This window comes from Gobio gobio (assembly GCF_949357685.1).
Source record: "Gobio gobio genome assembly, chromosome: 25".
Classification (NCBI taxonomy): domain Eukaryota; kingdom Metazoa; phylum Chordata; class Actinopteri; order Cypriniformes; family Gobionidae; genus Gobio; species Gobio gobio.
The window spans coordinates 14,958,997-14,982,931 of record NC_137121.1 but is presented as its reverse complement, the minus strand read 5'-3'; the positions used below and the strand labels follow the sequence as shown (position 1 = coordinate 14,982,931).

Here is a 23,935-nt window from a genome sequence, read left to right as displayed (position 1 = left end):
TCTGACGGACTGGTTAGATGACATGAAGCAATGGCCCGATGTTAGCTACATCGACGTTGTTAATTACCTTTTATTTTCTGAAGGTGTTGACGGCGAAGAATTGCGTAATTACAAAAGCACAGAAGCATATACTTACTTGCATAGTAACAAAATAGGTACAGTATTGTTGAAGAAACACAGCGGTTTTATATTTTTGAAGGCAGCAGTAGAGCCCAGTCAGAGTGTCAATAAAGCTAAACATACAGCATGGGTAATGCTGAGGGAAAGTGGAGTCATTGAGACAGTCGGCTGCTCTTGCATTGCCGGGTTAGGGAAGTCATGTAGCCATGCAGCAGCTATTCTATGGAAGGTAAAAATAAAAAAACTACATATGCACAGCACTTGACAAAATTTACTTTTACACTTGTAATTTAATATACTTATGTTCATGCTTACTGTCTTTGTATTAATAATAGCAATGTTAATAGTAAGTGAATAAATAACCAAGACAGTATTGACAATGATGCCATTATTGCAGGTGCAAAATGCAGTGATTGGTGGAAAGACAGGGCTTGCATGTACAGATGAGCAGCGCAGGTGGAATGCAGGGACATCAAAGAACCTTGAGCCTAAACGTCTGAGTCAGATTAACTTCAGGCACCACAAGGCAGAACAGCAATACAGTGTTAACTGTAGGGCTGTAGCCAGTCAACCACTCCCAAATACACCACATCATATGTCACAAAGATTTCAGAGACAGTGTGGACAAAGCCCCCCTCCAACCACTTTTTGTCCTAAAGAACACTTTAATTGGGAAGTGTTATAATGCCTCACCATCAGCAGAACAACCTAGCGCTAGTTACAGTGCAGTTCATGACAAATTTCTTCAGCCACATCAGATACACAATAACGAGCTTAGCTGTAATTCATGCAAGGCATTCTACCAGGCATACGTTGAAGTTAGTGATGCCCAAGCAGCTCAATTAGAATTAGAAACCAGAGAACAAAGTGCCTCTGATTTGTGGCACAATTGTAGAAAAATCAGACTTACAGCAAGTTCTGCAAAAAAGGTTCCCGTCCATGCAACCACAAGCAGTGACAAATTTCTATGCACATATATCCCTCATTTCGTGGTAACTATGCAACTAACTATGGAAAAGCAAATGAATGTAAAGCTTGCCAAGAGCTAAAAGAAGAGGGCATGAGCATTACTCATAGGGGCACTGTTGTGAGTGTCCAAGAACCATGGCTCTCTGCCAGTCCTGATGGGGTCATTGACTCGTGTGTGCTACTGGAAGTAAAATGTCCAGTGCCAAATCAGCCCTAACTTACTGTTCAGCTTACTCAGAAATGCAGTGATGTCAAACTAGTAGATGGAGAGCTGCAATTGCAAAAAACTGGCAGTAGGGGATATTACATGCAAATATAGCTTACAATGTTTTGCACAGGTCTAAAATCTGCTACCCTTTTGATCTGGACACCCAAAGAGCATGTTTCCCTTACCGTGCAGTATGATGAGGCATTTGTGAGGGAGCAAGTCAAGCGATTGAGAGGTTTTTATTTCTCACGTATGCTACCTCGGCTTGTACATGAATATGCTGCAGGACGGTTCAAGCTAAATAAAAGATACATGGAGGTAATGGACAAGGTTCAGTGAACATCTGCACATGTGGCATATAAAAAGGAAAACATTCACACGTCATATTTGAAAAGTTGTTAACATTGAATGTAGTATACAGTATACCAATTTAGTTGAAAAATACATATTTACATGCTGTACAACAACAAATGTTCACATACACTCTACACTTTTTGAAAGCATTTAGCCATTGTGGTATCATTTAATTTTCATCAGTTCATTATATACTGTAAATACTATTGTATATGCATGGATCACATTAAATCATTAAACTTTGTTAGGCCTATATACAGATCAGTCTCAGGTTGACACTTGTAGTTCTGAAAGTTAAAATGCACAACATAAGGTAATGTTTATGTATGTTTAATGTATGCCTTAGTTTGAGGTAATTGTTTTTAAAGAAAACATTTTCTGAAATGCAATGTAATATGGCACTTAATGTTTCGTTTTTGAGTGATATTTTAAACAATGTAGGCAATAAAAATGTTGCTATTTCCGCAAATTAAACTAGCTCTTCAATTTCGCACAAGATCCTCCCTCAGATTAACAAGAGCAGCGCACACTCTTAGAATCTTGTCAATTTTAGGAGCCATAGTGATTGGAACAACCTGGGACAGTATTTTGTAAACTTTCAAACGGCGAATTGCTCTTTCACCTGTTCCTCTATTAGCTGTCCACGCTTTTTTGTGAAAGACGGCATTACTAACTTCACCTTTCTCTCAAACAGCAAGTCTTTTATGGTAAAGCCTCTATCTGCCATGACCTCATCTCCAGGCATTAAGTAGTCCAATATGCCCGAGTCCATAGTGATAAACATGTCACTGCATCGTCCTCCATATGCTGCAGAAATGAACATAATTAGTCCACATGGGGCAACAGCTACCAGGTATTTCACAGTGTTATGCGAATAATAATGACTGTATGTTTCTCCTCTGGAATCAAGGTTTTTGGGTTTCTGTAAAAGGCTCTCACTGCAGTCTATAATACATGTTGTACTGGGAAAATTCCTCTTGAAGGCTGCAGGCATGGTTGCCCAAATAGTTTCTCTTGGAAGCCATGGAATTAGAGGTCGTAAAACTTCTTCTAGTTTGTCGATCCAATATGAGAGTATCTTGCTAGCCATGCTCAGTGATACATGAAACTGTCTGCTTAGATCACCTATTACACGGTTAGTTTTTAATTTCATAAGTGTCATGAGAACTTGATCTCGAACAGGCATTGCAAATGAATTACTGGCATGTCCTTCCAGTGTTGATGCAAAAATGTCAAATGTTTCTAGATCTAGACCAGTGTAGAGCAAAGCATCCGCGTTACATTGAAGCAAAAAGTAGGCAATATCATCACATTGAGTCATCTTATCCTGCACATCTTTTCTGCTGGCGGCCTTGCAGTAATTATGATCTTGCCGGGCAGGGTCCTCCCACTGTGTATGGACTGAGTGTAACTGTTGATGAATGGGAGTTGCAGAACTTGAGTTGCTGATCTGGTCTGAAGCAGTTGTGGACAGGTCCGCTGAGCAGTCTGACCAAAACAAAAGTATTGCCAAAGTTACACAGTAGGAAAGTAAATACTAGAAGTACAACATGTCATAATTTACCAGTAAATGTACATTTTGTATTAATTATTATTATTTTCCGTTTCCAGCCCAACGTTATATAACCAGTATTTATATATATATATATATATATATATATATATATATATATATATATATATATATATATATATATATATATATATATATATACACACATACATACATACATGCATACATACATACATACATACATATATACATACATGCATATATACATACATGCATATATACATACATACATGCATACATACATATATACATATATACATACATGCATATATACATACATGCATATATACATACATACTTATATACATACATACATACATACATACATACATGCATATATACATACATGCATATATACATACATACATAAAAAATACTGGTGTGTTTATATATATTTAAATATAAACTGTAAAGTTACAGTTTAACTTACGAGGTCTGTTTTCGATGTCTTCATTGCTGCTGCTAGCCGTTTCCGACACAGTTAGCCGGACTAGCTTTCTCCTCGTCTTCGGAGGAGGTCGGTCATAGCCCAGGTAAAGCTCCGGATCAGGATACAGTTCGGTTGGCTTTTTTTTTTACGAAATGGAAAGAGCAAACATACACTTTCTTTGGAGGGTGTTTTAGTTTCAAAGCTGCAAGCCACGCTGTTTTGCGTTCCTCATTCCTTGGCATGGAGTGCAAAGCATAGGGCGATGGACACGGACAATTTCTTCGAAGTTGTTGATGTTCGAAGCAAGACGTTTCCGACAAAATCTTCAATTTTTTTGAATTGTTATGGCAACCAACAACGGCACAAGTTGAACCTGAGCTCATGTTAACAACATTTAAACAAAACTTATTCTAATCAATGTAATGTTGCCTTCTCTGTCGATATCATGGCACGCTAGTAGAGGTTAGCCGCTGAACAGGAAACACAATACCGGAAACCGGAAGTAAGTCAGGACCCATTGGTTGCTGGAGAAACAGGCGGATAAGTTACTCTCACAACATAGTCTTGTGTGGTTTATCATACCTGGAGAATGATGACCATCTTGAAGATTTCGTTAGTGTTTCTGATGCTGTGCTGTGCTGTGCAGCTTACCTCAGCTGGTGAGTGTCTGCTTCTGACATCTTTTTTTCTTTTTCATGTGTAAAGCATTTCAGGCTCCAGATTAAAACCTTTCCAGAGGAAACTTAAGCCATCCTTAACAGTTGTTTAGTTATCTCTTTTTGAAAAAACTGTATTTTAAAAACATATACTGTTTAAAAATGTGTTGAATCACATTTTACAAGTGAATCATTCACTTTTTCAGCTCCTCAGGAAGGTCAGGCTGCAAAGAGAAAATGCTGCTCTGAAGAAACCAGTTCCAGAATACCTCTGAGAGTGCTGGAGTCTTATTACCGGACAAGCAGCAGTTGTCCCAGCAGACACATTGTGTGAGTATCCTCTCCATAGGTTTAGATGTATATATTGCTAACATTTACTCACATTCATGTTTTTTTTTTATGTTTTCGCCTCTCATTTCCCGTAGGTTTGTAACAATTCATAAGAAACATCGCTGTGTGAAACCTGATAATATGTGGGTCCAGCGGTACATAAACCACATAGACAAGAAAAGAGTTTCAGGTTCACTGAAATGAACCTTCTACAAAATTTCTACATCTACACGGATACACCCCCCCCCCCCCATATATGAGTTAAATTGTAAAATCAACCTGGAATATTGTATTGTAACATTTCAGAGTGTTGTTATTATAATGTATTTTATTTGAATGTGTTGATTCAAATGTGTTGAGCTGTATTAATATTATTGCATATAGAAGTTGTCAAATGTTAAGATTTCCTTTGTTTTACTGTCCATTATTTAATTATCTGTCCTTATATTTATACGTGAAAGTTTTATTAGATTCTGTCAGTTAGTGTAACTAATATTTCAAATAAAAAACATTTATTTTAATTTCAAAAGGTCTTTGATTTATTTTGTTCCATTGGTGCCAGTGTTGTCTCCAAGAAAACTTCCTAAAAAACATCCTGCAAATACAATATATACACTACCAGTCAAAAGTTTGGACACACTTTCCCATCAAAGAGATTGGGAAAGTGTGTCCAAACTTTTGACTGGTAGTGTGTATATATATAATTTTACATTTTGCTATTTTATGAACAACCGGTTATCGAACATTTTAACATAAAAAAAATCCTATAATTATTATGAATAGGACTCATTACAACTACTATTTGAATATTTCACTAGAGGGCACACAAACATCATTACCAGACCTCTAATGGCTGAGATTCACTGTGGGAACCTTAGTTGGGGACAAATAGATGTAAAACATCCTGCTATATTTATGAATGAAACATGCATATTGTTTAGAGGCTGGATAGAAGATGGAAGTCGTCTACATTGTGAACTGGAACTGCACCCCCATTGAAATTCACTCCCTGGACTCTTGCAGTCCCCCCAAAAACATAGTCCTAGCTCTATCCCTATCTCTACCCATAAATCTAACCCTACCTATAACTTATCCGTAAAATCAGAGGGAAATGATATTGGTGAAAATGTTTTTGTAAAGGGATAGTTCACCCAAAAATGAAAATTACCCCATGATTTACTCACCTTCAAGCCATCCTAAGTGTATATAACTTTCTTCTTTCAGGCGAATACAATTGGAGTTAAAAATAGAAAATTAAATGTCCTGGCTAATCCAAACTTCATAATGGCAGTGAATGGAAATTTCGTCAAAATTCGTCTGAAAGAAGAATGTCATTTACACCTAAGATGGCTATGGGGTAATTTTCATTTTTGGGTGAACTAACCCTTTAATTGTAAACCTATCCCTCAAGTCTGATTGGTTGATTAGAATATTGTTCCAGGACCAATAAGGATGTTTGAGTTCTACTTGGTTAAATCGCATTCACCATGCTCCATACTAATGTACTCTATTTTGAATTGCACCTGTTAACGTAGCTGATGTCTTGGCCCGAGGAGCTGCGGGGACACACTGATATATAAACATATTCTCATTGGCTGCATTCTGGTCATTCACAAAAGTTAATATAGCGCAACCACAGACGCAGACGATCCCTTATGTGAGGAACTTGCATAGGTTTCCTAAACTATTGAGTGGATAAAAAAAAAGGAAATAATTTCATTTTCCTAAAAGATGTAACTAACTGAAAAATGTTTACTCCACCCCCTACCCTTTTCCAGCAGCTCCTGGGAGCTTTAGATGCCAAAAATAATATTACATCAAAGGTAAATGTCTACCCTCTGGTTTTTAATGGAAATAACTTCTACCTTTAAATAATCATATCAGACAATAACACACAAGGTGTTTCTCAGAGTGTGTATTTTCACTAGCATGATCCAAACAGACGCTGACAAATGAACAGTATTCCGGTTCATCATCTGAGCACAAGGTCAGTTTTAAGGTGCCTATAGGGGATAGAAATATTATAGCTATTTCCTATGTGAAATGCACTGAGCAGCTCTTATACATTTTAGCACCTTGTACAACATCAAATTTAGAGGAAGAGAGTTGAGAGACAAGTCGTTGTTTCTACTCAGAAAAGATTGACTGGTCCAGAGAATTAACAAGGGGTTCTTTCAACACAAAAACTAATTCACCATCTCCATTTCTGCTGGTAGTTCACCACATATTCTTTTCTTGAGGTGTATCATACCTGGAGAATGAAGACCTTCATGGTGTTTCTGATACTGTGCTGTGCTCTGCATCTTACCTCAGCTGGTGAGTTTCTTCTACGCTTCGGTCACATAGGTTTTAAAGCATTTCAGGCTTCATTTTCTGAAGCACAGTCTTGTATTTGAGTATTTGTAAATTGAAAAATCTCTCAGTTGCTGAGCTATACAGGATTGTGCTCAAATGTAACATTGTATCTCACCAACAGCTCAAGCTCTTCCAGTCTCTGAAAGGTGTTGTTTAATTTCCAATTCCACATAACATAATTTTTAAAGCAGCACTAGGTAACTTTTCAACCTTTATAATATATTTTCAAACCTCTTGTGATGATACATCGACTTACAATAGGTTGAATGACACGTCTGCCATAGCCTGACGGGGTCTGTATAATTTAAAATCGTACTTTTAAACTTCGGGTTTCGGGTAACCCGGGAAAAAAAAAGAACTACAAAATTCGACTGCTTTACGGCATATACGTCACTTCAACCACTTCCTTAAATTCGGACTACGAGCCCAACTATCATTTATTTGCCGAATGTTATAGTCATGACCGAAGCAGCACAGAAAAATAAGAAAGCAAAGGTTTTGTCGGAGGAGAGCAAAAAGAGGAAACGAGAAAGTGATCGGATTAAAGGCAGGACGAGGATCAACATTGGGCCAGCGTTTGCTCGTTGGCGTGAGCTGGAGGAGGAGGGGCTACATTCTTGCAAGTAAATACGTAAGACGTACAAAATCATATTTTAGGATACCTAACATGTCTGTGATATTGGTTTATTTGTCTTGCCTCAAGCTATAATGCAAATCGATTTTTCAAATTTGCAGATTCATCTATGGTAGCTTGATATTATAATATTGACGATATATGGTTATTACCTACCACTCAAACATTGAATTGAAGTATAGATTCTGTAAAACGGGAACCAATAGACTAGGCTACTATAATGACGCTGGCTTGTAAACGTGAGCATCGCGATCATTTGGCGTTTGAAAAAAAATAAAAACCATGAAATTATATTCATATGACATGCTGAAACATATGCCACTGTACCTGGGATGAAGGCATTTCACACGCGACGCAAGCAGAACACCTGCATGTGAACTCCGGCAGTGTTCAGGGCTATCATGGTTGTCATGTCAATAAATGCAGTTTACGACAGTAGTAGAGGACAATACTGTTTCTCAACTGTAGGGGGACCCCGAGAGCAAAACCTACCTAGTGCTGCTTTAACATGTTTATTATTTCAACACTTTAAACCAACATTTCAAACGTGAACCTTTTTTCCCTCAGGGTCACAATCCCTAAAACCCAATTTTGTGTGAAACCAGATAAAGAGATAAAGAGAAAAATGTGAGCTTTGCCACTGAATGCAACATATGTCCACAATTATGCTGTTTATGCTTCTGAACCACTCTCGGTTTTTTACTAAACATATTTTTGTTCCATCTCCTCATTAACAGAAATGGTGTGACAACAGAAGCAACCCTCACCACAGTCATGCCCTTGGCCTCCCACACCGACCCACCTTCACTGTGCCCTACCCAGCACCCAAGCACCGTCCCAACATCTCACTCAACATATCACCCCTCCAATTCCATGACCACCCCAGCAACACTTCCTCCCATCCTGCCAAAGGAAGATGCACACCGCCCTCATGGTTGTATTGTCCAGAGAACATTTTTCATTTAAATATTCTGAAACAGTTTTAAGTTCTTTATCTATTTCGGAAATATTGGATAGCCCTTCTTCATATCTTCAAACCATATGTATGTCTAAAAACATGTTGAATCACATTTTGCTATAATGAACCCATCACTTTTTCAGCTCCTTGGGAAATTGAGTCCGCAAACAGAAACTGCTGCTTTGAAGAAACCAGTGGCAGTTCCAGAATACCTCTGAGAGTGCTGGAGTCTTATTACTGGACAAGCAGCAGTTGTGTGAGTATCCTCTTCATAGGTTTAGATATGGTTAGATGTACAACTATTTTGCTAACATTTAGTACTACTCACATTCATGTTGTTCAAATGTTTTCGTCTTTCATAGGTTTGTAACAATTCATAAGAAACAGTGCTGTGTGAAACCTGATAATAAGTGGGTCCAGCTGTACGTAAACCACATAGACAAGAAAACTGTTTCAGATTCATCAAAATGAAACTATTGTATTTTAACATCTCAGTGTTATTATTGTAATGAATGCTATTAAAATGTGTTGATCTCATTATCTGTCAATAATACACCTTACTGATCTGAAGTAAACTTTATATGAGCTGTATTATTATTATTAAGAGTAAATGAAAAAATATTGCTTATAGCATTTATAATTTGTTAAGATTTTGTTTGTTTTATTGTCAATTACAGTATCTACCTTTTATATTTAGGTCTACTTTCCCCAGTTTAGGGAAAACAACAGTTTTATTATATTATTTCAAGTAGCAGTGTAACTAATATTTACTTCAAATATTTTAATTTAAAAATATTTTGATTGAAAAAGTATTGGATTTATTTCCTTCCACTGATGCCAGTGTTTCATCAAGCAAACTTCCTAAAAAGCATCATGCAAATGTTTTTGTTTTATTAATGAGGTTATTTTTTATGAACAAAAGGTTATCAAACGTTTTAAATTATTTATTTAAGGCAATAATAGGCTAGTATTAATTGGTATACATCACAACTACTGTAGTATTCAAATATTTCACTAGAGGGCACACGTTACAGATCATACAAGGCTCATAATGTAGCCTACTCTCCCGAGTCTGTTGATAGCCTAATTAAAAGTATTTTCTTTTTTCTTTTACTGTCTGAGATCTCTCTGCTGACACATTTTGTTTTGTTATTTTTTTTATTTTGTTTTGAAGTATTGCGCATGCATCTGTCGAGGCAACGTCAGATACGGGCATCTTTTTCACTCTTCCTCCGGCCACGTGCCTGCCACTACAAATACCACAATCCATTGTAAAACATCCAGTGAGCCAATGAAATGCGAGAGTGGGTGGAATTGTATGACATCACTACAAGTGGCCAGCCACTGACCAATAGAGGTTGATTTCTCTAGGAGGAGGACAATCGCCTTTCATACTCGCAGCATTGTAACATTTTTCCCCGGCCGATGCTCGCATGCTTGTTTTTGTCCTGTGCACGTTTACCTCCCACAAATATCCATTCATTTAATCCAAATCAGAATCAGGCGTGAGGGTTCATCATCGCTTCTGCACTCGACCCTTTCTGAGTCGACTCATCTTTTATGCCTGATCTATTGGGATTCAGAGTGGGTGTTGTCACAGGACGATGATCGAGAGACCCGACTCAGCTGTTTCCAGCGTTGCAGTGAGTACAGTATTCATGCATTTATCTAAAGCTGTCCAGAAAATACATTTAAGGCACATCTGGCTCATTGATTCATGGATTTGTATGGTGATGGGCGAATTGATTCCTAGTGTGACTGTCCCCTAATCATCTATCTGTTATGGCAAGCCGCATTCACATCCATTGCTTAAAACTAACTAGCATCTATTTTTGATACAGTTTATTTCACCAATAGCTACTCGTACATTTTTAAACGTTATGTTATCCAGTACATATTCAATTAGTAACTAGTACTCTATAATTACATGCATTTATTAATTTGCTGTTTATCACTATATAAATAGTAACTATTTCTTTGATACAAGTAACTTCTGTGACTGTCACTTCTTCAAATTCTGTGGTGAGTTGCATTTCAGGAGGTGTCTACTATTAATAGTACTAATAAAAATGCTATTGGTAACAACAACAGTTGGAATACTTACTAGTTGACAGTGAATCGCTGCTATCTGAACCACAGATCCCTATAGAATTCAATGGCAAATATTTGCAATTTGGCAAATATTTAATAAGGTAAATGAATAATAATATTATGTCTAGTACTACCTTATGAAAACCATTCTAGTCACGATTAGATTACGTAAAAATAAGTATTATTAATGTAAAAACAGATGCTACTTGTTTTACAGAACTAAATGTTAAAATGGCTTACCATAATCTGGGGTTCTGCGATCCAAAGCTCACTGGTTCTTGTGTATTATTGATAATTATAGTAAAGCTCATGTAGTAAAACATTGTACTTTCATCCAAACCATGCAAAAATTAAGAAACAAACTCTTCAGAATCTACATTTTATGTACATGGTACAATATCTTATAACATAATGGCGTCAAACACAATATCCATATTACCATACCATGCTGTAGGCATTTTAAAAGTGAACCAAAATTGTATTTCAGGCCTTGTTGCTGCTGTGTCAGGTCCGACCATACACGTGTAATAACATGTTGAATATGTTGAATGTTCATTGACCTCAAGACAAATGATCGTGATTCCAGATGCATAACAAATGTGTTTTTAGAGTAAATAGCTTTTAATAGTTGTTTGGAGAAGCAAATGAGAATGACAGGCTCTAAGCGTGATGCCCAGCTCCCTTGCGGAGAGCAGTGAGTGGAGATGCATTTCAATAGGGTTAGAGAGAGAAGAGCAGCCAAAAACTGTCACCAAGCATATATCACAATCCCCTCTGTGTGAACTTGAAGGAAACTGACTTCATATATCTACTTAAAATCAACATGGGGCCATTTGGGTAAAAATAAGTGCTCAGAAAAGGGAAGTATTTTGTTATCTAATGCTTTGACGGTTATACATTTTAATGCTCCAAGTGCTTTTTGTCTCTGCTATAGTTAGTGTCTTCATATCAGCTCTTTTATACATCCTTCAAAGGATTAATGAATTGCACAAATGCTAAACCTATTCTGAATAGTAAGCTTGTGAACACCCACAATGTTTTCCCACCTAAGCCATTTGCATCCTTCAATCTAACATGGATAGGGGTTCAATAATCAATGATTTGATTCACTCATCTGGTCAGATGTTGTATTGTTTCCCATGTTGGGCCATGACATCAATCTTACAGTTATGTAAGAGCGCATCAAGAGCGAAAGCATGGAAAATGCCCTGAGCTGTTCACAGAGCACGGCTATTTATAGACTGGTGTATGAATTATATAGTATAGATTTGAAGAAGATGCAATTGCGTTTTGGGATGCGAGTGTCCATAAACTGTCAGAGGATTCGTATCAAATCCATTTTGATTTATTGTTCTTTTAAAGAGAGAGTTTTTTATCCCTTAAATTCGGTCATAATTTATTTATGCATGTCGTTCCAAAGCTGTATGATTTTAGGCATGCACCGATATTCAAATTCTGGCTGATGATTATTTACTGATTCCTGGTGATGATTATTTTCTGATAACTATAAATTGCTATTATATTATACTTTTTTATTATTTAATTATATAAAAAAGAAATATAATGGTTATTTTGAAGTTTTTAATTATCGACAATGACTGGTAAGTTTTTCCGTTTGGCTGTAAAGTGTCAGAAGCAGCTTTTATTTTGACAGCGACATGACTTTTATTTTGCGAGCGGCATCCAAGACCAAGTCCTATCTATTTGAACGGGGAAACTTGGAATCTCAAAAACTGCTTGCCGAACTGACAATTAAATAATAACATATTTCAAATCGGCAACAAAATCTGACATGAACTGTCCCCTAAATGTTGTTTCTTATGCTCAAATAGCATTAAAAAAACCGGCTAGACGAACCAATGTGGCTAGGCTAGACGAACCAATGTGGCTAGGCTAGACGAACCAATGTGCATGTGCAGTCCTAAGCATGAGTCTCAGGTTTCTATAGGAACCGGAGCTTCTAACAGCAGCTGCAGTGATGCAATGACTTTACCAATCAGCGATTGGCTCTTTTAGTTTAGAAGGTGGGACTATTCCACCATATTGCGCTTTGCAGTTTCTCCGATTCATAAGTAATAGGAGTGAACCGTCTTTCTATATCTATAGTTTTTGGCTATATCCAGCATGCCACTGATATATTTGTGTCATATTAACTGTGTACTGTATGTAAAATTACTGATACCCTTTCTTTATTTCAGAAAATATGATTGCGTGCAATTTTACCTGATTACACAAATCTGTTTATTTTATAGATTTACTTTTAATTGATGACATTTCTAATTGACTAAATATGTTACATAAATGTAAATGTCATTGCATCAATTGTAATGCATGTTATTTCAATTAAATAGCGTAATATCATATATATAACTTTATTGCCATTGGCCAACCTGCTTTCTTTAATATAATATATCATATAATCGTTTGTCTAAATGAAAATCTAAAATCAACCATTTTAAATGCTACAAGTGAAGTTTGTCGTTGAAACCTCATAATGTTCAATATGAAAAATTTATATTTTGTAGGGCTGCCACTAACGACTATTTTTATATCGATGAATCTATCAACTAATTTTAACGATTGGTCGATTAATCTATCGACTAATTTATTAAAAAAAGTATAAGTGTAAACAAGCCCTTGACAAAATGTAAAACTAAAAGAGTAAAAATTTAAAAAGGAACAAATTTGTAAACCAACATAACAAAAAAAAAGAGAATATCAGCAAATACTTTTTATATGGAATGGTATTGTCACGATACCAAAATTATGACTTCCATACGATACCAGACTAAAATACCTCAATACCGATACTGAATCAATACCATGGCAAAAAACTGTAAAAGTAATTGAATAATATGACAGAACTTACTATTCATTGTTTTAGGGTTAAAAAAAACCCTAAAAACTCACTTGGCCAGCATGTTCCTGCCCTGCCCTGCTTCACATAGAATATTAGGTCCGGCCCTTAAAGAGCTGCACCGATCGAATTCATTGTAACACCCGATTTCTGTATACGTTCACTAAAGACATATCCGACTGCGTTTACCCGAATACTCGCCAGGACGTGCATTTTTAAATATTTTTTACCATTCAAATGCAATAATCCGCAAAACTGGCGTCGCGATCAGTCTGAATGAAAGGTGTGTGCGCGCTTCAGGACAGAGTCCGGCAGCGTGCGCGAGCACGTCCCGGCTGCGGCGCACTTTTCTGTTGCTTTCTTTTTCCTGAGCTGCGCGTATATATTTGACTGTTCTGCTTGATATTTGACTGAGTGCTGTCATTTTTAAAGTACCGTTATACAATTTCATATCGTACCCAACTTACCCAGTCGACTACAATTTTTGACGTCGACAAATTAACAGCGTTGATGCAGTCGATTGTATCGACCAATCACGACAGGCCTAATATTTTGCTGAATATTGTATTTATCAGTGTTATTAAATTATTAGTGTTTTTAAGGTTTGAGCATCAAGTGACTAAATGTAAAATTAGGGGAAATAACAACAATACCGATAAACTAGAACAATTATTGGCCGATAACCGATATGGTACCAAGTACAACGTGACATGCATCCCTAATGATTTTTCCAAGAATGATAACAAAATTTACATTTTTACATCAACCATGACATACACTGTTTCCCAAAGAGTCTATTGGCTTGCATTTGTGGTCATGGTCATTTATTCAGGCCAAAAAGAGTTAACTCGCCCTGGTGATTCTAGCCCTCCCCGTTCAAACTATCTGCCTCTCTCTAAATGATCAGCATGGCCCCTACTAGTTAGTTTTCCATTGGCCTACCATGCATGAAGCTCAGCGGAGCCAAAGCAGAGCGATCAATTGTGTTTGCCTCGCCTAGCGTGTGCTTCAGCGCTGTGCTTCCGACAGCATGAGATTACAAGAGGAGGAAAGCGACGGAGAGAAAGGGATGGAGGAGCTTAAAAAGGAGAACTTGCATCTGGACAAGGCTCTGGCTGTGATCTGGAGCGAAATTCACTGTCTTCATGATGACATTGAGTTCATGATGGATTTGATACGAAACGTAAATGAGCATGTGAAATAGGCTTCACCTCATGTCTGTCTGTCACAAAATCCCATGTGTCCTCCCTTCCCGAGTCTCCAAAAGCTGTTTGGGCAAGCAGTTTTGGTGTGTTACTTTCATACGTGCTTAACGCAGATCTGTTTACTTATCCTCAAATTAGCAAAATTCCATGTAATCCTTTGTTGTGGTATCCCTGCATGTTAGATTAGGAGTTTGACTGTGCTAAGTCATTATATTAGCATAGCCTTTAATATATTTCCTCTGAAGTCTTCTTGAGCCCTGTTTTGAGAGGGATAACAGTAATGGAGGATCTGTTCTGCTCTTTAATCAGTGGAATGTGGAGTAAAGCTGTGTTCTCTTCCAGCAGAGGAATCTGGAGGGTTATGTCGGCTTCGCCAACCTCCCGAACCAGGTGTACAGGAAGTCCGTGAAGAGGGGGTTTGAGTTCACACTCATGGTTGTCGGTAAGTCGCAAAATTATTTTGCTCACCTCTGAGAATGCGTTCTGTGAAATGGGTGCATGTTCCAGTTTGATAGTTTTTTTTTTTTTTTGTTGTTGTTGTTGTTGTTTTTTTTGGTTGGGTATATTTCTGTACAATTTTAGACCTTTTATCAGATAAAAAAAAGTGTGTTAATCAATTGCGTTGTACAGAGCCCCGCGCATGACAAGAATTTATGTTGTGATGTTGTCACGAATTACCAATTTGTTTCCATGACGTACTTATACGTCAGCGCGTTTTACTAATTAATTCCCTGGGTTTTACTAAATCGTGGCCACTGTGTAATTCATTCCTTTGTTTCAGTTAAATCAATACACTGTAAAATCCAACAGCGATTCTAACTAACTGTTTTTAGTTAACTTTACTAAATGTCTTAATTTCATTGTAAAAATGTAGTAATCTGTACTATTCACATACTATACCTTTTTACTTAGAAAACCAAAGTTAAGATTCATTGATTGATTTGAGTGCCATTTTGTTCAAGCAAAAAAACTCACCATTATGGTGATGAGTGTTCCCTTTGGTTGGGCACTTAAACTTCATTCCTATTGATGCAGCGATGCAACAAGAAATCAGTTATTTGGTTACAAAGGGAGGGAAGTAATAAATGGGTTGCTTTTAAAAGTTTCTGACTGAATAATGAACTATAGTTAATGATTTAGTCAGAAATTAGGTCACCTTTTAAAAGCAACCTACGTAATACTTCCCTTCATGTCATATAATGATTAAAATGTGATAAAAAAATGATAAAAAATTGTATTGCTAACACTTCTATCATAAACACCTTATGACAATTTTAATTGGGTTGATATAATCCTCTATATTTGTAACAATATCTTGCAGTTGATCATGCTTGAGTCACACACTTCAACATTCAGCATGCAAAACACAACAAGGTAACAACAATGGTAGCTATACTAAGTCAGGAGTAAATCTAAAGTAAATTTTCAAGTACACGATTTAACTAAAACGAATATATATTTTTTTCGACCTCATGGGTGATCTTCACACCATTTCCAACTTCACTGTAAACCCTAACACTCAAAATAATGACTTGGTTTGAGTAGAGCCAACTTAAATGAAAGAAATTAGTTCAATCAAATGAACTTTTATGAGTATTTAGATCTTTTTTTTTCTTTTGAGTTCACAACATTTTAGGCCTGTCACGATAACAAATTTTGCTGGACGATAAATTGGCCAAGAAATTATTGCGATAGACGATAATATTGTTGTTCTGAGACCATTTTCATCTAAAATAATGATAATGGCATAATAATGCAGGTATACCTTTTGAAATATCAATAAACTTTTATTTCTAAAGACTATTTAACACAGAAAACGGAAAGCATTTTAAATATCCAAAATAAATGAACAAAACAACCAAAACAAAAAAAGCAATGGACTCTCAGTCTGTTAACAAAAAAATGCACTTGAATAAACAGCTAAACTGCAACAGATTATTGTGTTTTAGGTAGTGCTGGGAATCGATAAAATTTTTTTTATTAATTAATCACATTTTTATTTCACGAATTAATCACGATTAATACGTTATTAATGTTTTGATATTGTAATAATTTCAGTTACTCTCCAAATTAATGTAGAAACAATTTATTGACAGCATATTTTAAATGTGTTGTATTGTCATGTTTTTATGAATTAAGTTTTCATTAATTACGTTACATTACAGTATAACTGAAAGCTACCAATTTCAACATTTATTAGGCTTTAAAAAAACAACTTTTAATTTAAGTGAACTTTACATTACCCCATTATAATAAATGTTATTTTTACCTGTTTCTTCCCTGTTAGACATAAACAGAAATGTAATAGTTATCAAACACCTTTCTTAACTGCATAAATAATAAATGAAATATAGATTAATCATCATTAAAGCTACTATTTTCTCTGTTCCCGTTGTTCTTTGATGAACATTAATGACAGGCATCATCAGTGCTCCTGTCACTTTAAGAACAGCCGCTGACGAACATGACGCGGATCTCACGCGCTGTCCCGCGCATCTCATTTCCTCACAACTCTTTAAGTTCATTTAAGACGTTATATAACTAATTTAAAACTCCTAATATGAGAATACTCAAAATTCTCTGTGTTGTTATTGTTTGTTCATGAGCAAAAGAGAACTCGACGTGAGCTGGACTCAGGAGACTTGACGCGAGACTGTCTGTGCTTCGAGTCTGTCTGTGTGTGTCAGAGTGTCCCTCGATTAGCTGACATGAGACGCAGCCACACAGACAGGACACTGACACACACACACACACACACACACACACACACACACAGACAGGACATTGACATACAGCCAATTCTCTTGTGTCTTGTCGCGCTTAGAAGCATTTACATGTATAAGAGCGTGATCATACAATGTAACGCTCTGCAAAAATGGATATAAAAACGGAAAAATTATCGAGCTATTTTTTTTTATCGTGCGATTAATTGATTTATTGACTATCGCGACAGGCCTACAACATTTACACATTTTAAGTATCTGAATTGTTTCATTGTTAATGGTTTGGGTTTTATGAACTTGTTTCTTTTAATTTAGACACTTACATTTAACTAAAACTGGGCTGGGATTTATATTTCCCCGCACGTTTTGCCATTACATTCAAAAGGGACAGTAAATGCTCAAATTAAGTGTTATATAATGTTTTTTGTGTGCAAGATTAATGTTAAGTGGGAGATTTTGTAGTGTTTAATGTTTAGCTATGCTAATTTAGAGCTTCTGTTATGTGGGTTTTTATTGGGTTACTATCATGGAGTGGAGTATGAACTTAGTTAGAACAGATACAGTATGTTAAATGTTTTCTATTGCTGTACTCATTCAGCAAGTGCTATGCTGTGCTGATGCAATCAAAGCATTGTATTACCAATGAGCAATTTAGTGTTTATTGTATTAGTTAGTTTAATCTAGCCAAGTTTCCACTACAAAATATTTAAATTGAGATTACTTCATAGTTTTAAGTTAAATGTACGAATTAGCTTACTCAAATATTTCAAGTTAAGAACAATTAAAATGTATGAGTACTAAATAAAAAACTGCAAGTTCTGCTTACCTAAACTTTGAATTTATTAATTAAAAAAAGTTTTGCCAACTTATTCAGGTTTACAGTGTATATTAATATATTTTACTGTAATTATGTCTTCATGAAACATTTAGGAGACATCCAGGAAGCGTTCAGTTAACACTAACATGTCATTGCGCTCAATGTTGTGAAATTAGTATATATTACTGAAAAAATGAATGCTGAAGTTTTATAAACGGTTATATATTATTTACTATATAATCATGGTAACAGAGTTACAGATAAGAGAAGATACTACTGACATCAAAATATGAGGGTTTTAAGTTCTTTCACAATCATGTCTGGAAATGATGACGATGCTGATGTCATAATGACAATTTTTTTTTTTTTTTTTTTTTTGGTAGTTCATTATAACAGGGTTGACACAACCTGGGGCAGGTTACAACTAAAACTTACATTGTCAACTAAAATAAACTCCCCCTCATAGATATAAATATAAAATTTGAGTGTTTAATTTCCATACATATTTTCATACAAATTTGCATATTTCCTCATATAGTAAGGAGAAACAGAAGTGAGGCCTTCAAATTAAATTAAAAATGTCTGTAATACAGTAAAGTGTTCTTATTTTGCATGCATGAGAACCACAAATGGCACTCGTTTTGTAAAATGACATACAATGAGCTTTCTGTTTTTACTTTATGTAAATAATCTGTGGCTTTGAATGAAAGTGATTTTTTTGCTGATGAACACATGAGTTTATTCCCACATATGAGAGTAGATAGATGACAAGTGTTTGGATGATCAATACTATTGTCATCATCACACTCTCCCTCTGTGGTTTGGATGCTGTGACTAAAGCTATATTGGAAATATGGATCTCGGTGACATAACTGCTGTGGCGCCTCACCATAGTAACCGGGTGCATGTCTGTTAGCGCTTGAAGTGGGTTTGCTTTCCAGCTCTGGAGCAAAATAATCTATTTAGTTCACTCTTCCTCTATTCCTCTTCCAAGTTGTTACTGTGTCTTTGTCTCTCACTCACTCACTACCTCTGTTTATAGGCTAGTTGTCGAGTTTGGGGTTTCCTGTTTGGTAAAGCGGCCTATTGAGATGCTTATACTGGTATCAGGAGACATAACATCATACATCTTCCTCAGATTTAAAACTGTCCTTGGGCACGTCCAATGGCCTTTTAAAGAACAAAGCTGAAAACTGTCGTCTTGTTCTCTTGTCACTCATCCTGACGGACACTACAGTGCCTTGGCTGTGGACTCCAATTTTCCCTCCAAAATTTTAGGGAGGAAAAAAATCTGTTTCCTGTCTTTTCTCTCTCTCTCTCCCTTGTGTTTTTTTCCACAAGCATTTCCTTTCTTGAGCTTTCCCTCTCACACCAGCTGGCAAAATGTTTCTTCAGGGAGAAAGCGTTGGAAAATGTGAAGAGTTGTCGAGGTTCGTTTTTCAAATTGAGTTATCTAAGGCGTGTTAGAGGTGGTAACGCAGGCCTTGCAGTTTCTAGTTTTGTTTAAAATATGATTTTATTTGTACAAAGTCTCTTTTAATAGCCTTTACTCAAGCTGTGTAGGAGAATTCACACCTGTACAAGCAACGAATAGAAAAAAATCGTATACATTTCACCCATTTTTTCGTTAATTGCACTGTTTGCATTCCTTCGCAATAACAACGCCGACAGCTGTGTTTGGACAACTTGATGTTTTAAAGTGATGATTTTTCCAATCGGTAGCTGAAGTCTTCAGACATGACATGTTGTTGAATTCCATGTCATTCACAGATACAAGGGCAGCAATTTGTCTAATGTGGCTGCGTTAACATAGCTACCGCTAGGAGCTGCTACTTTACACATACATTACTATGCTGTAGGTCCGTTTAAAAGGTCCCTGGCTGAAACCCGGACACACACATGGAGGATATTTAATCCCTGGATTATGAAGCCAAAGCTTCCCCTCTGTGGCCTGCCAACAGGTCATCTAACAACCTGGTCATGGAGCTAAGCCTGTCAGACGGTTTTCAGCCAACACATCGGCCAATGCACAAACAAACACTGGCGTATCTTTGGGTTTTCAAACAAACTTTCTTTTAAAGTTTAATTCAAGTCAAATATGGGAATATTTAACGTTTGTTTTTTGTCTTTTTTCATCAGACTTGGACTAAGTCTATGAAGTAGAGTAACACTATTATGTTGATCTTCTCTCACTCTACTTAAGCCATTGATGGGTTTCATCATGCTGGACAGGTTTTTGTTTAGATGGGGGTTTTAGATACAAACATCATATTTTCATTTTTGGCAGTATGAAAGTTATAAGTGGTGAAGATTTTGCTATTTCCAGTGCAGTCCGCTTTGCTAATTATTAAGAGAATTATATATATACATTTATATATATTTATATTGATTATCTTATTATTATCAATAATCAATGTTTTTGCTGCTTAATATTTATGCGGAAACTGTGATGCATTTTATTGAATAGAAAGTTCAAAAGAACAGGATTTATTTGAATTATAAATCTTTTGTAACATTTTTAATGTCACTTTTGATAAATTGAATGTGTTCTTGCTAAATAAAAGTATTACATAATCATTTTATTGACCCATTTTGAATGTTGTATGTGCATTTACCGAATCTATCCATATTTACTACAAATAATACTGCAATAATGACGTGTTCACTTGTTAGCCATAATATTTTTTAATTGTTTTTTTATTTGTATTTTATTTAGATTTTTAGTTTTAATTAGAAAAATCTGCTAACTCTTTATCCCAGTCTGTCCAATTGTCCTTTAGTTACTGTTATCTTCAGCATGTTTATGAATCATTCTGAATCATTGCAAAACAATGTTGAATCAAAGCGACTTGGACCAAATTTAGATTTAGTGAACTGGAATTGAATCGTTGTCTGAGTTAATATATATACACTCCAACTCATTGTAATGTAGTTTTTCTGTCACATTATGGGAAGTGAAGTGTTTAAACTAACTGCGTCATTTCAACCACTGGTTTCAGATCCATAATGAAAACATGCAGTAGTGCTGAGAGGTCACAACTTTAAATAGTGGTGTAGGTTTCTGGAAAGCTGGTTTGGACCTTCTAAGAAATTACAAGCCCTTTAATATAATGTGGAAAGTGTATCTTACCCGACTTTTATTTTGCGTGAAGACAGACGGATATAAATGAGAACAATGCCATTTGGAGAACTAATATTCTAACAGTTGAAGCATTTCTTACTCTTTTATTAAGGCTGTGTGTATGTTACAAGTTCAGAACAGAAAACAAGAAATTGATGCACATCGCAGAAACAGTCCATAGCTTAAGGTAGAAGATGTATGTGTGTGTGGGGCAGAGTCCTGCACGGGTCCGATTTTAAAAACCCGCACCCGCCCATACCCGCAGTGCTTAAACCCGCATCCGACCCGTTTTCCGACAGCAGCACTAAATAAAATCCGCACCCGACCCGACCCGCTTAAAATAGAACCGACACCCGACCCGCACCCGCAATAAAATCAGTTTAGCATATCACATTATAGACACACTTACAAAAATGTTTATATACAGAAGTTATTACACGACCATTAACACAAGGACAACTTCTGCCGGGAGCTTAACGTGGCTTAATGTAGTGTTATTAAGAGACCAAACTCAGTAAACATAATACTAATAACGTATACTATGTACAAAAAATCAGATGAGCCCAGAATATGAACGCAACGCGTATAATTACACGTTAAACGTTTTCCTACCATAGAAAACCATTATTAAAAAAACACTTAACGTGGCTTAATGTACTAAGACAGTGTTATTAAGAGACCAAACTCTGGAAACATAACACAAATACTGTTCGATAGAACTGCTTGTGCTTGGTTTGTTACCACAGTTATCTGCGTGCTTCCTCAGCGATGAAGTTCCACATTTGCGTCTATCTTCTCTTAAACTCCTCATGATCCATCTCGACGGGTGCAGGCAGAGCGGTTGTGATTCTTCTGTGAGGGCACGCGCGCGCCGCACGGCCACAGATAAACTGATATGGATTTGAAATTTTTATCAACTTGGAATACAGGCAAGGCATATTTTTGTATATGCATATTTTTAGGAACACATCTACAATATACATGCATATGTTTATATATAGGCCTATATTCGTTTGCACGTGACTGTTTAAAACCCGTGTTTAGACCCGTGTTTCTCCCTTGTCCGACCCGACCCGCACCCGTATCCGACATACTAGGATGTTTTTCACCCGTTTCAGCAATATTCGCGGGTCACCCGGGGTACCCGCACCCGTGCAGGACTCTGGTGTGGGGATCTCACATTGCCCTTGGAAGCGGGAACTTCCACCATATCTGCATGAGGCTACATCTTCATTACTCTGGAGACATTTGATGCCACAAGACTAAACATCAAGGCAAATATGCCGTTTTCAAATTTATCCACTTGGGAGAGCTTCATCAAAGCTCAATTTTCGCAGGAAAAACAATGCCTTCTCCATATGGAGAAGGCCAAAATGTAGAGAAAATGATGCATTTTCAAATGTATCAAGATTAATGTAGACCAGTGGTTCTTAACCCTAGTCCAGCACATTTTGGGGATCTCCTTTGTCTAACACACCCATTTTAGGACTTGGAGTTTCTACTAATGAGCTGATGACCTGAATCAGGCGTGATTGATTAGGGAGACATGAAGGACCAGGACCAGGGTTAAGAACCACTGGTGTGGACGTAGCATGAGTTGATATAGAGCAGGGATGTCAAACTCAATTCTGGGAAGGCCACTGCCATGCAGAGTTTAGCTCCAACCCTAATTAAACACATTTGATCAAACAAGCTAATCAAGGGGTGTGTCTCAATCAGCTCCCTTGTTCAGTAGTCAGGGCACTGATCAGGGAGTCGGCCATTTTTAGGGCTGTCTCAATCGCAAAATCCTACCTGTGTACTGACTCGTTCGCTCCCTAAAAACTAACATTTATCATTTATTTACTGTTGCATGTATATGTAACAAGTTATCACAGTGTACTTTTAAATAACATTAACAAATAATGTCAGATAGATATCAGTTCTGCTGTTGTTCATAAATACCAATAGTGACGTTGTAGAATGAAGATGTTGTCATGTAGGACAGAACTAGAGTCATTAGTGTCCCAATGTGTAGTGAGCCAGGGTCCTTACTGGCCTTACCAGTGCCCGAATTTGTGTACACAACAGATTCATGACCTAGGAAGCTATGGAGATGATTCAGAGGCATCCATGGTCTTCTGGAAACTTCCAGATAGGTATTTTGGAACTACACTCCAGTGGCCCTCCAGGAGCGGAGTTTGACACATGATATATGTCTATGTTGATTGTTCACATGCAGTGTGTAACATCACACGCGTCACCTCATAGATCTTATTTTCTATGTCTAGGACAGATTGATTTTTCCTATTTGACGTGACTTTTGTGTTTGTGTGTGTCCATGGGAGTTTTTACAGGGCATTGCTGATTGTTATCTCAGGCTGTTCGGAGATGAACTCTGACCTTTGTTGCTGAACAATGGATCTTATCACTACAGGAGCCCCTCTCCGCAAACCAGTTAAACACACACTAACTACCATGCGTGCATTCTCACGTCCTATAAAATCAGTAACTGTAGTAAATACTTGATGCGAGTGTTTTCCAAAGCTATAGTT

At 36.7% G+C, this 23,935-nt stretch overlaps 1 protein-coding gene and 1 long non-coding RNA gene across 5 annotated transcripts in view; both read left to right on the top strand.

The window, feature by feature from the left end:
* The first annotated feature begins 4,133 nt into the window (after window positions 1–4,133).
* On the top strand, window positions 4,134–5,165 carry LOC307122130. Its single transcript, XR_013816003.1, has 3 exons — window positions 4,134–4,313; window positions 4,517–4,640; window positions 4,736–5,165. It is a non-coding gene; the product is annotated as an uncharacterized lncRNA (long non-coding RNA).
* Window positions 5,166–9,937: 4,772 nt separating this feature from the next.
* septin15 (septin 15) overlaps window positions 9,938–23,935 on the top strand; it is a 40,103-nt gene continuing 26,105 nt past the window's right edge. The window contains exons 1-2 of one of the 4 annotated variants that reach the window (XM_079808956.1): window positions 9,938–10,230; window positions 15,083–15,182. In XM_079808956.1, the coding sequence (XP_079665082.1) occupies window positions 10,192–10,230; window positions 15,083–15,182 (139 nt within the window). In that variant the 5' untranslated portion in view covers window positions 9,938–10,191. Of the gene's footprint in view, window positions 10,231–14,459; window positions 14,719–15,082; window positions 15,183–23,935 lie in introns of those variants that run through there. The other 3 variants (XM_079808957.1, XM_079808954.1, XM_079808955.1) reach the window with 3 other exon arrangements.